Raw genomic sequence first — 14,466 nt, forward strand, 5'->3', positions numbered from 1 at the left:
GCCCATGTCAGGATTTGTCCACACCTAAAGCAAAATTATTCCAAATTTACCATTTCCAGCCTGCAGTGAGAAGAAGAGCTTTGTGTCGTAACCACCCGCAGCAGAAAGCGACTTAGGAGCGTTTGAAATTAAAATGTTGCAGGGCCTTCCCTCAAGCCTGTCGGCAAAGAAGCCAGTCATGCTGAAACACACATTTATGTACATATATACGTATATATGTGTGTGTGTGTGTGTGTGTGTGTATACATACATGCACATACTGTGTATTAGTAGAGTCATACATATGACAGCAGCAGTAACTAAGTACATTTACTTAGTTACTGTACTTTTGGACAATTTTGAGTTTTTCCTACTTGAGTATTTACATTTTGTGCTACTTCGCTACATTTTTGAGACACATATTGTACTTTTTACTCCACTACATTTACCTACTACCCATCAGTGCTTCTCATTATAAACATATAAGATAGTTAAAACTGTCTCCCCTTTTACCAGCTGCAGCATAGAATTTACACAGTATTGCATCAATATTCTAACTCAGTAATATGATATATTAATGTTAAATGTGTCATTCTGCATAATGTGAATCATTTTACTTTCAGTACTTCAGGTATATTTTGTTGCTGATACTTTTGAACTTTTACTTAAGTAACATTTTGAATGCAGAGGATTTTTACATTGTGCTACTTTTAGTGCTACTTTTATTCAAGTAAAGGATCTGGGTACTTCTGCCACCACCGAAAAGCACTGTCTCTAGTGATATAGTGTATATAGTGTACACGTGATACAACATGCTAATACACCCAGACACATATGGCTTTCTGTGCACCTGTATATATCTGCTTGCAGCTGTACTGTTGGTACACATTTAAATACATAAGTACTGCAGATCTTATGCCATCTGCCCTTAACATAGATAGAGTCTCTGCTTATTAACATGCACATACACACACATACAAAGCACGTTATATCTTAAAGTTTTTTCATGAACATGCCATGTAAAAAACAAAAACTACAAATGCACAGAAATGGAATCCCTGATAGTTACAGTATATACACATTGGCTGGCACATGCAAACTCTCACACACCCTCTCACAATGAATAACACAGCAACTAGAGGCTTCAGACAGGAGGGGTTGCCTAGGAAACGGTGGGAAGGAACCCTAGTTATTTGTGTTGAGCATATTTTCATTTGGGCTGAAACAGATATAAAATCCCCAGGAGAGGTGGAGAGGTGATTTGTCCTGACATCTCCCTTACTCTCTCAAGATGTAACACAGACACGCAAACACAAACAGACATATGCATGAACACATATAAACACACGTGCACAGAGATGCAAAACCCACCCCCTCCCAAGCACATCAAGAGAAGTCAATCACTCATGCATATCATAGAAATGTCAGCAGGGAGTGTGCGTGTGTAGATGCTGTGTGGGTGCACAAGTTAGTGGATGCTCCGAGTAGATCTGCATGTGCAGTGTTTCATGAAAAAATACATCTTAAATGATTCGTTGTGACTTCTCTTCTGTCAGAACCAGAGAGCTTTCCTCTGAGTTTTGCCTCCATGCATGCTACAATATTTTTTTATCTCTGCTGCGCCGCTGCCCCGTTTAAAAACCGAGCAGAGCCGATGGAGTTTGGTTAATGATACTGTACTTCCAAGATGCAGAATTTACTCTTTTTAACTTGGTGTGTGAAGAGTTATAGCCTCCGCATCTGAAAGGCAGAGAAATCGCTGATGATTAATGTTCCTGGAGGCTGTGAGTATTTGTCTGAGGAAGGGTATCATAGCATTTACTGTAAGTGGCTGATGGGAAACATGATGCACTATTTTCCCATAAATAGTACTCCTAAAAAAAAGAAAAGGTTACATAAGGGATGTCTGTACAGAGCCTTCACCTTGAGCCTGGGGTTGTTTTGAGGGCGTCATATCCAGGCTGGCCACAGGAGGTCGCCGTTCACCAGCTGCAGCTCTCTTCTTCAGTGGGCCAACCTGTGGAAAATCCTGTCAGGAGGCAGTGTTCGAGGGCATTCACTCTCCCCTTTTTTTATATTATATTTCTGTGTCTCTCACTTCTTTTTACGTACTCCTGTGGTCTCATTTGACTGTTTTATTTGCTATATTTTTCTCACACTTTTAGTGAATCCTTGTCATCTGATTCCCTGTTGTCTCATGATCCGTCCATGCCTGTTGGTTAACCTCCTCCATTTCCCACTTGTGGCATCAGGATGGTGTATATAAACAAAAGAGAGACTGTCCTTTTTAATTTTAGCTTTTCATATATAGCAGGGAACAAGGTCCACAGTTCATCAGATGACAGTTTTGACCACCGCACTGAGGGTTGCAAGACTAGAGGATTTTTTTTTACCATCAAATCTATGAATAACGTGTCAGTACATCTGTGATCTAATGATTTTCTTAATTTCTCAGGTTGGGGGGCATGATTGCAGCCTACAAGATAGTGCCAGATGAGATTGATGAAATCAAAGTATGTATTTGATCAATCTGTCTATTTTTCTTCTGTATCTAGCTACAGTACGTGCAGTAGTGATGAGTTTCATAATAATTAATCATATGTGTGTGTGTGCCAACAGGAGACTCTGGTAGATTGGTGCGATGAAAAGGAACTTAACCTCATCCTAACCACAGGAGGTACAGGCTTCGCTCCAAGAGACGTCACACCAGAGGTTGGTTGTCCATTAGAATTTGTCCAGTGTGACTCCACCCATAGTTTACATGACTTACTATGACTGTTATAGAGGCGCGTTATTTTTTTTTTGTTCTTTTTTTGTACAAGAATTGAGACAAACAGAGCTGTAAATAGGTTGTTGAATACATTATATACATCACACAGTACTGAAGTATTGGCATAACTAGCTCAGTGACTGTGTAACAGTGAGCAACTATTTAAACATGACCTGGACAAGTCTTCTCTATCCTATACAGTATATTGCTCCCATATAGTATATGAAGTATCTTCTGCATTTCTTTGTTAGGGTTTTGGATGAAAGTATGACATAAGTACTGCACAAACTGACCAAACGCTGAACATTACAGTAACACTATACCCTATACTTACTGTATATACTTAGAGATGTGTTGTTCAGTACATCTGCTTTAATCCAGGTCATGCTGATACATCTAAATTACATTTTTGTATTTGCAAACTTTAAAATTAAGCTTGAGCATTCCATGAGAATATAGCCAGAAACATGACGAAGACAACTTGGGATGAAATATGAATGCTGGTTTTTTGAAGAGGTTATATAAGGGAAGTAATGTGCAACAGGGGGTTTTGTGTAATAAAAGAAAAGGACGTTGAAAGGCAGATCCTTGCTGTTGCTGCTTGTGCTTTAATGTTTTTGCTGATTATAATGTGCATTTTACCACTGATTAGCAATCGGTGTAATTAGCCCTACAGTTACATGGGAAATAACGGGGCAGTAGTTACATCCACGCTGTTAATAATAAAGGGGATCATATTACCAATAATTCAGAAGGTGGCAGGCGTCAGTGTGGGCGTGTTGAGTGTCTCTGTCACTGATGATAGATAAACTACGGCAGAACAGACCACACTGGCTTTCAAAGTGCACACAGCGTCAAATTTCCTTTCTTGGTTATTTATTTATTTATTTATTTGACACAGTTCCAGGTGTTTTTCAAAGATTATCATTTATCAATAAGATTAATTTCATATTACAAATCTGGTTTTTAAGAGTTGTGTAAACTGTCCTAGCTTTGTCAACATGGTTATGAGAATTTTGTTTTGTATTATGTTTGTCTCACATGCCATATTCAACGTTTCCACCCCATCGGTTCAGTAATAGGGAACCTCTGAGGTTTATTGACTTGAACATTTTTATTCAGCAGTTGCATGAAACAAACATGAACAGATACCTTTGTTTTCATTTCAGACATCATAAGACTGAAGGTTTTCGAGCATGCAAACTTTTTGCACCCAGTGTATTTGCACACACTTGCAAGTGAAGGCAGTATGCTGCTGTGTATACTAGCTGAATAGTTTTCTCTTTCCAATCTGTTCTTTACCCATTGCATCACACACCCAGCTTTTTAGTTTTGCACTGCTGCACTTGTGTTAAATGTGTTTAACCAGTCTTACTCATGCACACAGTAGTGAATGGGCTGTGGTTCTCAGCAGTATCACTGGTCCTCATCAATCATGAGAGACAGCAGAAAACCTCTTGGTAGTGGGAAGGCATGTGCACACTGCAGCCACTGATAATACCTGCTATCTGATTGAACCCCGTGTGCCCGAGGCAACAATATCTCTCTCTGTCTTTGCGTCTGATGGCTGTACACACATGACTGTATTCGGCTTTAGATGAAAGCAGAACAGAAGTAATTGAATATGCTTTTAAGTCTTCAATCTAATTTGGATACTCTTTGAAATAGAAGTGTTACTCTACCGTTACTGTCGCATTCTTTAATGAACTTAACAAACCATGTCTCACCAGCGTGAAGTCCATCAGCAGTCCATATTGATTTCATCTTTGAAATCAGTGGGGTAATGTGTCTTTTCAGGGTCCACTTGTGCATTTTGATGCTAAATGATTATACAACCTGGAATATCCTGGAGAGGACATCATAACATATAACCAGTGCATCTGTTTTGATTTTATTACTATATATACAAACCAGCAAGGAGGGCAGCCAACAGTCTCGCCCCTCCCTTTCTCTCTCTCTCACTCCTTCCCTCTTGTTACCATTTCACCCTCCTCGGTCCCATCCACACTCTTAGCTTTCTCCTCATCCCTCCATCCTGCTCCTTTCCTGAGCCTAAGCCCCTGATTCGAATCGAAGCTCCTCTCCTTTGAAGTCCTTCCTCTTACTTCTCCCTCGCTAATGGTGGATTTGAAGTGTCACTTGACTCAAGGGTGCCCAGTACACCCAGCTGGTGAAGGTGCTACCTACTACGCTGTCTACAATATCTGTCAGGCATGTGCTGTAGTCCCACAGAGGTATACACACCCATATATAAACAAATGCATATATTGCAAATATCTCTGAAAAGATGGTGACATTTACAAAACCACCACCTCTGAAATTCACTTTCCTGCTGGTTGGTGTTTAACAAAACCCCACCTTACAGTCCAAACCATGCAAGTTCATATTGTGCACAAGATTTGATAAAGAACCAGTCTTTATATACAGTTAAAGCACTATTATATTCCTGTAATGAGTTCAAAGATTGAATCAATTTGATTGCTAATGAAGGTGTAGACGGGGAGGAGACAGGTTAGCAAAGGATTTTTCAGCCTTCAGACAGACATTGACTGCACAAGAGGGATTGTAAATCAATCCTGATGTTTTATGTCAAGACGTATTCAGGTTGGTCTAAATACATGTGACTATAAGTAGCATTTCCAGGTTTATCTTCATGACTTCTGCAGTTTTTCTTCATCACCCAACACCTACTGTAGCACTCCAAGTTTTTGTTAATGGTCAAAGACAGAGGTACAGTATTTAAGGCATATTGCTTTTGTGGTTGTTCTGGGTTTATAACATGTTATTTCCTCTTGTTATAGTTATTTACAGTGTCACAATGTTCCTCAACTCTGTCTGTTTAGAAATAATCATACATTATATTCATTTAATTGATTGGGCCACTGTACACCACCTTAATGGATTTAAAATGAAGCAGCCCATATATTATTGAAGTGTCAACCTTCAGCTTTAATTCAAGGGGTTTCACAAAAATATCACATTAACCATTTAGGAATTATATTTTTATATGCAGGTAAAGCCCCCTATTTTCAGATGTAACTGGACATTTAACCAACAAGCAGTTTCATGGTCAGCTGTGGTGTGTTCCCTCATTATGTCATAACAAATTAAGAAGATTAAAGATGTGGCATTAATTTCAAGTGTATATGACTATGGATTAACACAGACAGACGGATTCCTTTGACCTGAGTCATAGTGGAAAAGCATTTTATTGTATTTTTGGTTGTTTGGTTTTGAATTAAACCACATTATTAAAACGGGTTTGTTAACAAAAGTCCTACAAACTACAAGTGGCTAAATCGGGCAGGTTGCTAGCAACATGGGAAAAATTCCTGGAACTTGTGTTCATTTTGTTAAGCCATCTTATAATGCTGTGAGACTGGTGTTCAACAGATATCCCCCCCCCTTTGTCCAGGCCACTAAGGAGGTGATAGAGCGTGAGGCTCCAGGGATGTCTCTGGCAATGCTGATGGGATCCCTCAATGTCACACCATTAGGCATGCTTTCCAGGTCAGAAGTACACACACTCTCACATAGTGTACGATGCACCACAAGCACACACTTCATGTGCACTTGATTAATTTATTTAATCCTTTCTTTGCACAATAAGTGTCATTGTGAAATCAAAATGTGCTTTGTTTCCAAGACAAACCTGTGCACCTAGTCTTGCTGGTTTTTCCGAGCTTAGTTTGAACGTGCACTACAGCTAAAGTTAAACTGTCCTCTGACCTGACATTGCAATTACTGTGTTTCAGTGTGTTCAGAGTTAGATAGTTAGGCAGTTATTACAGTGAAGGAGTTAAAGAAGACCATCCCATCTTTTTATGTAAGGTGCAAGTGTGCGGCTCAGGAATTCATCACCTGTGGTCTTGTATAGTAATGTACTGTTCACTGGGGATACTGAGGCTTTAAGGTGGAGGCATGCACTTTTGTAATATCCCCATAATCAAGCATATTTATCATGGTAATGCACTTCCCCATCTGCATTCATTTCAATTTACCTCTTTGTTTGTTTGTTACAGACCTGTGTGTGGAATTCGAGGGAAGACGCTTATCATTAACCTACCAGGAAGCAAGAAAGGCTCCCAGGTAGGATGGAACAAACACTGCTCCCAGGTCAGCTTCCTCTTGGTGGTGTTAGCTTTAGTTAGGGCTGGAGTCAAGTAGAACAACAATCACTTCTTCCAGTGTGTTTATGTGACATGGAGGACAAACAGGAAGCTCAGAGTTACAGTTGGCAGATGATCAGGAGCTGTACTGTCATTTTAAAACAGTTCTGGAAATGAGCCAGCTGACATTGTTCACTTTTATTCAGACTTTTGTGAGTCAGATAAGTAACATTTTGGTTAGGGGTGAGATCCCTAAGTTTTCTCCCCTGTCAGTCAGTGTCCTTGAGCAAAACACTAAACCCAGGTGCTCCTGATGGTCAGGCCAGAGCCTTAGGTCCAATTCCATTTCCTATTTCCCGCCCCTCATTTTTAAGTTAACCCTCAAAATAGAGTTACAAAGAGTAGTGGTTAAAATCTTCCCCCATGAACTGAAGCAACCCTCCAAGACTTCTATATGTCATCGATAATTAATGACAAAGTAAACAGATGTGATGAGTTATCAGAAATTTTGAGTTACTCAGTGCTGTCTTCAGTTGTGATTGACATTGTGTGTGTGTGTGTGAGTGAACTTGTTTGTGTATGGCAGCGCTAACCTGCCTATATGCATGTATGTGTGTGTGCCCCTTCACCCACTGCTTTCGCTTTCTCCCCCTCCATCTGTCTCCCTCTCTGCTGTGCTGACCTGCACATCTGTCTCTGTCTTGTTACACGCCCGCTTCTCCTGATCGATTTTAGTATTTCTTTTAATCAATTACTCCACCTCCCCTCCATCTGCTGCCATATTAGTGTCTCCCTCATCAACCCCCAGTTAAAGTTAACAGCACAAACAGCCCATTGCAGGCTTTTATTATGATGATTTCCTGTCATAAAGATAATAGGGAAGTCCAGCTGAGCCAGCCAGAAGTTTCAGTTATGCATCTTTTAGCTCATTTACACTGAAGATCAAATGCAGAGTATATCTGCATATTGCATTTGAATAATAAAGAGTTCAATCACACCCTTCATTTACTGTGCCTTAAATATCTTATGTTGTGATCTTGTTTGCATTTTCTCCTCATTGTGGTGTGATTCTTAAAATGATGGTAATATTATTTTAGCATCAAAGGTAGCAGAAAATCTTCAGTGAAAAGTGAAAGCTGTCTCACTGATCTTCAGACATCTTGACTTTAAATGAATCGTTGGAGTGTTCCATGCCTTTGTAAATACTTTTATAAATAAAAAAAAGAGCATAAAATATAGCATTTGTAAAGGATTAGTGTTGCACTTTTAGCATATTTTAGGACTCAATAAAGGCTTATTTTAAAAATAATGGTCAAATCTGAGCAACGAAAGAAGAGATAATGACTTTGTCAATAGTATAGGTCAAGCTCTGAAAACACTGGCTATTACACAGCCCATAGTGAAACTCAGTAGCATTTTCCTTTTGACCTTTCCTGACTGGTAGATATTTACAAACTCCACATCTTAACCTTTCTCTCAGAAGTGCGAAACCTCAAGCCTCAGTCTCAGATGGCATTTTTCCTCACGCTTCAAAAGTTTCCCTCAGAACCACAGACGATGTTAATAAAAATACAGAGAATACAGAAATACAGCGGATGAAGTGTGTAAGAATGTATTTGCTTCATATCTCAGTTACTGAGATTTGGCTGTTGATTGTTAGAAGAAACTAGTTTTTAACACTGTAGAGTCTTCTACATGGAGCTTGGCCTGATTTTCACAGCAGCAATGATAACAAATATAATACTAAATCAAGTCATTTAAAAAATGCATATGCATCTATATTTCTGCTCTTTACAGTGATTTACTATGATCACATTTACACTCAGGGCCGGCTCGAATCTTTATGGGGCCCTAAGCAAAATTAGATTTGGAGGCCCTCCAAATATGGTGTACTGAAAATTAACAAAATGAACCAGCAGACAGTTAGTAGTCATGCAGACATACCTTTATCTTGATGTTTTATTCGTCCTTTTTCTTTTTGCTGCTTTAGAGGGATATATGACATGACTTTTTTTGCTGCTTTTACCATGTAAACTATCGTTAGGGTCTGACAAACCGTGCTTGTGTCATGCAGTTAATGGCCATTACAGTGCAGATATGCATAAACAAGCTCTCTTGGAGGCCCTCTGGTAGCCACGGGGGCCCTAAGCAGACATTTAGTTTGCTTGTGCCTCGGGCCAGTTGTGCTCACACCAATCATAAATTTTTGCCCTGTAATTAGTGCAGTTATTGCACTGTGATGATGACTGCGATGATTTTATTCACAGATGCAACGTTTTGTTATGTTGTTGTCACATAGTAATAACACTTTTACCATCAGCAGAAGTGTGATGTAAGGGCATCAAAGACTTTTGCATTCATGGTTTATTGCAGCTTTAGAAATTGAAGCATGGTTTTACTGTTGTACCTGAATGTTTTATCCTCTGCCCCTTCCCGTCTTTCTCTGCATCTCTCCTGCAACCCCCTGTCATAACAGCAGTGCCTTCCATTTTTTATTTCTCTCTCTCTCTGCCTTGTGTTTCTCATCCTTGTCCAAGGATCTTGCTCTTCAGTGTTCTTGACAGTTACTCTCCTCCAGGACAAAACATAGAAGAAAAATAAAACACTCCTGATGTACCTAAAAGAATTTTCTGGTATGCAATGACAGTACAAAATGGGAAAGGAGAAATGTCTCCAGGCTCTTGACACATCCTCACTCATTCTTTTGTCCAGTCCCTCCCAACCTCAGCCAGACCCACCTGACCCTTCTTTCCATGTCTCTCAGAAACATTCAGACGTTGGCTTCAAACACCAGCAAGAGCCTTAAACAGTCTACTGTGAGCTGAGTGAGTTTGTTGTGTGTGGGTGAGGGAAGTTGGGGCTACATGGTGCAAAATTAGCTTGCAGCTACACAGCAGGGCTGACGAGCTCACGGTCGACTACTGAGATTAAACCATTCAGTCTCTTTCATCTACTGGTCTAAAGAATCCTTCTTCTCTCAGTTTTGTATTTTTCATGCGCAGTGCTGGAGAATGATATTCCAGTCATGCATCCTAGTGTGGATCCATGGGATTTAAATTCAGTCAAATGAAGGTTAACATCATCATATTTAATCCAGCCTATGATATCCACACACTGAAACAGGACATGAAGCAGAGAAGTTGTTCTGAGAGCCACTTTGCAGTCAGTGTAAATGCTGTGCAGCATGGGAGTAATTAATAATGTTTATTCTCAGTGTTTAAAATACACAGGAGAATAAATAATTTCACAGATTAGCTCTTGTCTTGAAAGTGAGGAGAATAGAGCGATTTGCATAAACACAGACACACTAACACAAAGAGGGATGTGGAAGGGGAAAACCAAGATGAAGGGAAGAGCACAAGCTAATATCAGTGTGGCCAGAGGGAGGCGCTGTGATCCACTGAGGTAGAGGAGGAAATCTCTGCTGCTTCTTCTTCTGCTGTCACAAGCAGGGTTGCAAACTGTATTAGCTAGATAGATAGAACTGAGTAATATTTGATACAGTTTTCTCTGTATCAAAGTGTAATTTGTCATGCTTCTTGTAAGTTGCCTCTCTGCTTTTTCTGAGTGCATTTTGTTGTAGTTACTTTTTGTCTTGTTAATATAAATCCTTTCATGCATGTTTATTCTTGTCTTGATCTATTTAGTGTGAATATTTTACATGAAAATCTTTTCAGCATCTTTTTATCATACACTCTCCCTTTTCCTCGTAGGCTTTTAATGTGACACTCAGAAAATCGCAGACTAGTGTGACTATCAACATTAAGACATCACACTACTCTTCTTTAGTATGGTTTGTTCAACACACATTGTCAACTATGAGGGTGAGATAGATGGTACTGTTTGTGAGGCTTTTAATGTGTAACAGCTGAAGGAAGTGTTGTTTGATTGACAGCAGCTGAACACTAACTGAAAAATGGATAAAGTAATACAGTTGCATTAATTAGTAAGAAAATAATAGTTCTGTAAAGGATATGCACTTATTGATGATTTAACTGCTGGTGGAGGCAGCAGGATGAAAACAGAGGCATTCAGGAGCTCTTACTTTTGAACCTCTGAAATTTGTTCTATCAGTGTTGATGTAAACCTACTATATTTTAAGGTGAGCCTTGGCTGTTTATTGTAAAAACCATTATTTTATTTCACAGTGAATGTACAGAAATATACAGGCCTCAACTCCAGTGGCATTTGAGACTGTCTTTATTTGAATTTTGTTTAACTTTTGGTAATATTACATTAATGACGGCTCTTTGCTGCAAGGAAACTGCCCATGCCGCTGTTAATCTGATCCTCCCCTCTCCCTTCTCCACCATCCCACCAGGAATGCTTCCAATTTATCCTGCCCGCATTGCCACACGCTATCGACCTTCTGCGAGATGCAGTGGTGAAAGTAAAGGAGGCGGCAGATGAGCTGGAGGATTTGCCGTCGCCACCACCGCCCCTCTCGCCACCCCCCAACAGTTCGCCACGCCGCCAGACAGAAGACAAGGGCGTGCAGTGCGAAGAAGAGGATGAGGAAAAGAAGGACAGCGGTGTGGCGTCCACTGAAGACAGCTCCTCCTCTCACATTACGGCCACGTCCATCGCCGCCAAGGTACCAGGACGGAGGAGAAGAGAGGGGAGGGTTCGTTGTAACATCAAATTCACTCCGTCTTAAATCTGTCCCCATCATTCATTTCTAAATGTTCACATGTCATTCATTAGATGCTGCATGCATGTATGTATGTACTGTATGTATATGTGTGTGTATATATACATATATATGGTATATACATATACTCTAACCATTTAGCTATGACAGTAGTATAGTCAAGCTCTGAAAGTACTGGATATTACATAGCCCATAAATGCACAGACATTTGAAGTTGAAAAGAATAAATCATGTAGCATTACTTTGTGTTTCTACATACATCTGTGTGTCTGCCCAGTAACATATCATCATACCCATCATCCCATCCTGCCCTGTCTCCACCCTGGACCTGCTTTAAGAACCATCCAACCTCATTGTCCAGTCACAGGTGGATGTTGGTAAGACTCAGCACCCAGAAATCTCCACATTATTTATTGTCATCATCACTCATACTTTTTAACTCATTTGTCTTTTGACTGCCTTGACCTTGTGAATGAGCACAGTCATTTGAATGTGTAAATGCTGCATTATTTATCCTCTAGGCTTTAAGATTAAAGTTCCTGGATATACTGTTTATATGTGTGTCTTCTTGGATCTTCAACATTAGTATGTGTGTGTCCCTGCATATGGGTATGTGTGCACTTGCGTGTGTGTGTGATCTCAGATCCCGGACTCCATTATCTCGCGGGGTGTACAGGTGTTGCCCAGGGATACAGCTTCTCTCAGCACCACACCCTCAGAGTCGCCACGTGCACAGGCCACCTCCCGTCTCTCTACAGCTTCCTGTCCCACACCTAAAGTGAGTAAAAACACTTATATACACACACCCAGAAATATACATGCACATAATCATCACTGCTGTTGTTATATCCTTGTGAGGCCCTTACACTGACAGTATTATTCCTTAACCCTTATGATAAATAAGACATTTTATGTGAAACTTGCTGCCTACTGAACAACTGATTCAAAGAAAGCCTCATGTCATGTCACATTCCATGTTTTACTTCTTGCGGTATGACGTAGTTGAGAGCAGTAAAGCCTGTAAACCATGTTTTGTGCAGTTTGCAGATTTAACTTCTCATAATCACTAGTTATTGAAGCTACAGTAATATTCAGTTGTTTGACAAAATAGCTATCCTCTGGAGCAGGTTAGCCGTGCATAACATGGCATAACTTACCGTGGTGATCTAGCCCGATTAAAGGTGAGCCACTAATTTCGCTTCATGGTACAAGGCCCAGGTTGTGATTTTTGTGCTTGGATGCATTTGCCTACAATATTATTCCCCCTTTTTTTCTACACATTGCAATTTGTTTAACTATATCATATATAACCTCAGTCTGTTTTATGTGTCCCATCTTCACTGGGATACTTAATCATTTTATCACCTTTTATCCCTCCTTTTTCCATACAATTGTCTTAACGCTCAGTTTTGTAACCTATATGCACCATATGTTAAACTGCAGATACACTCAACTATTGATGCAAAAAGCAGTAAACTGTAATATGAAGTGTCCAGGTATCCTCCTCTGTGTTAACTGATTTCTCCTGCAGGTTTTTAAAATGCTCAGTGGCATCAATTCTCTCCATCTGTCTCCCATCCTCTTTCTCTCTCTCTCTTTCACCTCATCTGTCAGTGTCACATCTCTGTGTCTCCTGGACAGCAGGCAGGTGCCATGGGAATAGATGAGGGCATTGCCATGGGAACAAAGGGGATTGGATGAGGGAGGGCGGGTGCATAAGCGGGTCACACAATAAAAGAAGTAGCCAGAAGGTAGCGCTCTCTCTCTCTCTGCAGTGTTTGGGTGTTTGTAGAGTGGTGAGAGGTCAGTGCCAGAAAGCCGAGGAATCCCAGCAACACATTTTTAAAAGTCTGGTGGAAAAGTAGGTATTTTATTATGTAGTTCAGAGAATTAGTGCATAACTGAGTATAAAGTAAGAAGAATCCAAGATTAGGTAGAGATCTGAACTCCAAGGTTTAAACCACAATTTTGGCAAATATCCATCCTGCAGAGATGTAATCTGAGCAAAATGCTACAGGTTATTTTATTAAGAAAACAACAGTCTCACTATAGCATTGTAAGGAATTAGCTCAGTAGCTTAGCCATCCTGTTATCTCTTCTTTTGTAAAAACTGATACTGATTCGCTTTGTGGTCTCAGTTCAGGTCCCCAAAAAGAATCCTGGTGTTTTGTTGATTTGTCCCAAAAACCAGTAATGACTTTTAAAATGGTAAATAAAAATGTAAAATAGCAACACACAAAGACTTTTGAATGTGGTTTTGACCGAATCTCTCCGAAAGTGTTGGGTGGCAGAACTTAATTGCGCTGACTGTGCAAAGATGTCAGACATCGCAGCAGTTCTACTTTGGGTGTAGTTTGCCACTTGGATTTGCCACTTTAACACTGGTGAAAGCTTATTCATTTACATATTGGACTTTGTTTGTCATTAACCCTTCACTGAGTATCCAATGAGATGACAGCTGTACTGTCACCTGAAAGTGAGCTCAGTCACAAAAAATGGAAAAGGTGCCCTTGCACCTAAGCCTACGCTTTGTGTGACAGTCAGTTCTTTATTGTTAATGCTTTCCTGCTATGCTAAATCCTAAGTCTATGCTACCTTTGTCCTCTGCACAGTGCTGTCTGTCCAGCCTGGCAATGAGCACAGTTCATTCCATGGATCATGTTTTGACAGCCTCTGTCTTAGTTAAGGTGTTTTTGACCCCAGCTGAGTGTGGAGCTGTAAATAATTGGAATTTAGGGAGCTTTAAATCCTGCTGCTGCTGTCCCAGAGGTGCTGCTGGGTCCACTGATGCAGTGAGGTATTCTTTCTTCCCTTGCTTCAACATAAAAACACACACAAACACCTGTCTCTCCACTGAAGCCTTCCTTTGTCACTGACATAGTTTGAGCATTGCTAGTCAGGAAACATCATATGCCAACCACATTAGTTAGCATTGTGTGTGTGACGTTTTGGCCTGG

At 40.2% G+C, this 14,466-nt stretch overlaps 1 protein-coding gene across 6 annotated transcripts in view; it reads left to right on the forward strand.

Annotated features, from left to right (window-relative positions):
* The window catches only part of gphnb (gephyrin b), a 69,634-nt gene that overhangs the window by 29,713 nt on the left and 25,455 nt on the right, over positions 1-14,466 (forward strand). For 5 of the 6 annotated variants that reach the window (XM_020603936.1, XM_020603931.1, XM_020603932.1 and 2 more), the window contains exons 3-8: positions 2,435-2,492; positions 2,599-2,691; positions 6,165-6,259; positions 6,772-6,838; positions 11,180-11,452; positions 12,153-12,287. In XM_020603936.1, the coding sequence (XP_020459592.1) occupies positions 2,435-2,492; positions 2,599-2,691; positions 6,165-6,259; positions 6,772-6,838; positions 11,180-11,452; positions 12,153-12,287 (721 nt within the window). Of the gene's footprint in view, positions 1-2,434; positions 2,493-2,598; positions 2,692-6,164; positions 6,260-6,771; positions 6,839-11,179; positions 11,453-11,786; positions 11,887-12,152; positions 12,288-14,466 lie in introns of those variants that run through there. The other variant, XM_020603937.1, reaches the window with a different exon arrangement.

Source organism: Monopterus albus, unplaced genomic scaffold, assembly GCF_001952655.1.
Source record: "Monopterus albus unplaced genomic scaffold, M_albus_1.0 scaffold63.1, whole genome shotgun sequence".
Lineage (NCBI taxonomy): Eukaryota > Metazoa > Chordata > Actinopteri > Synbranchiformes > Synbranchidae > Monopterus > Monopterus albus.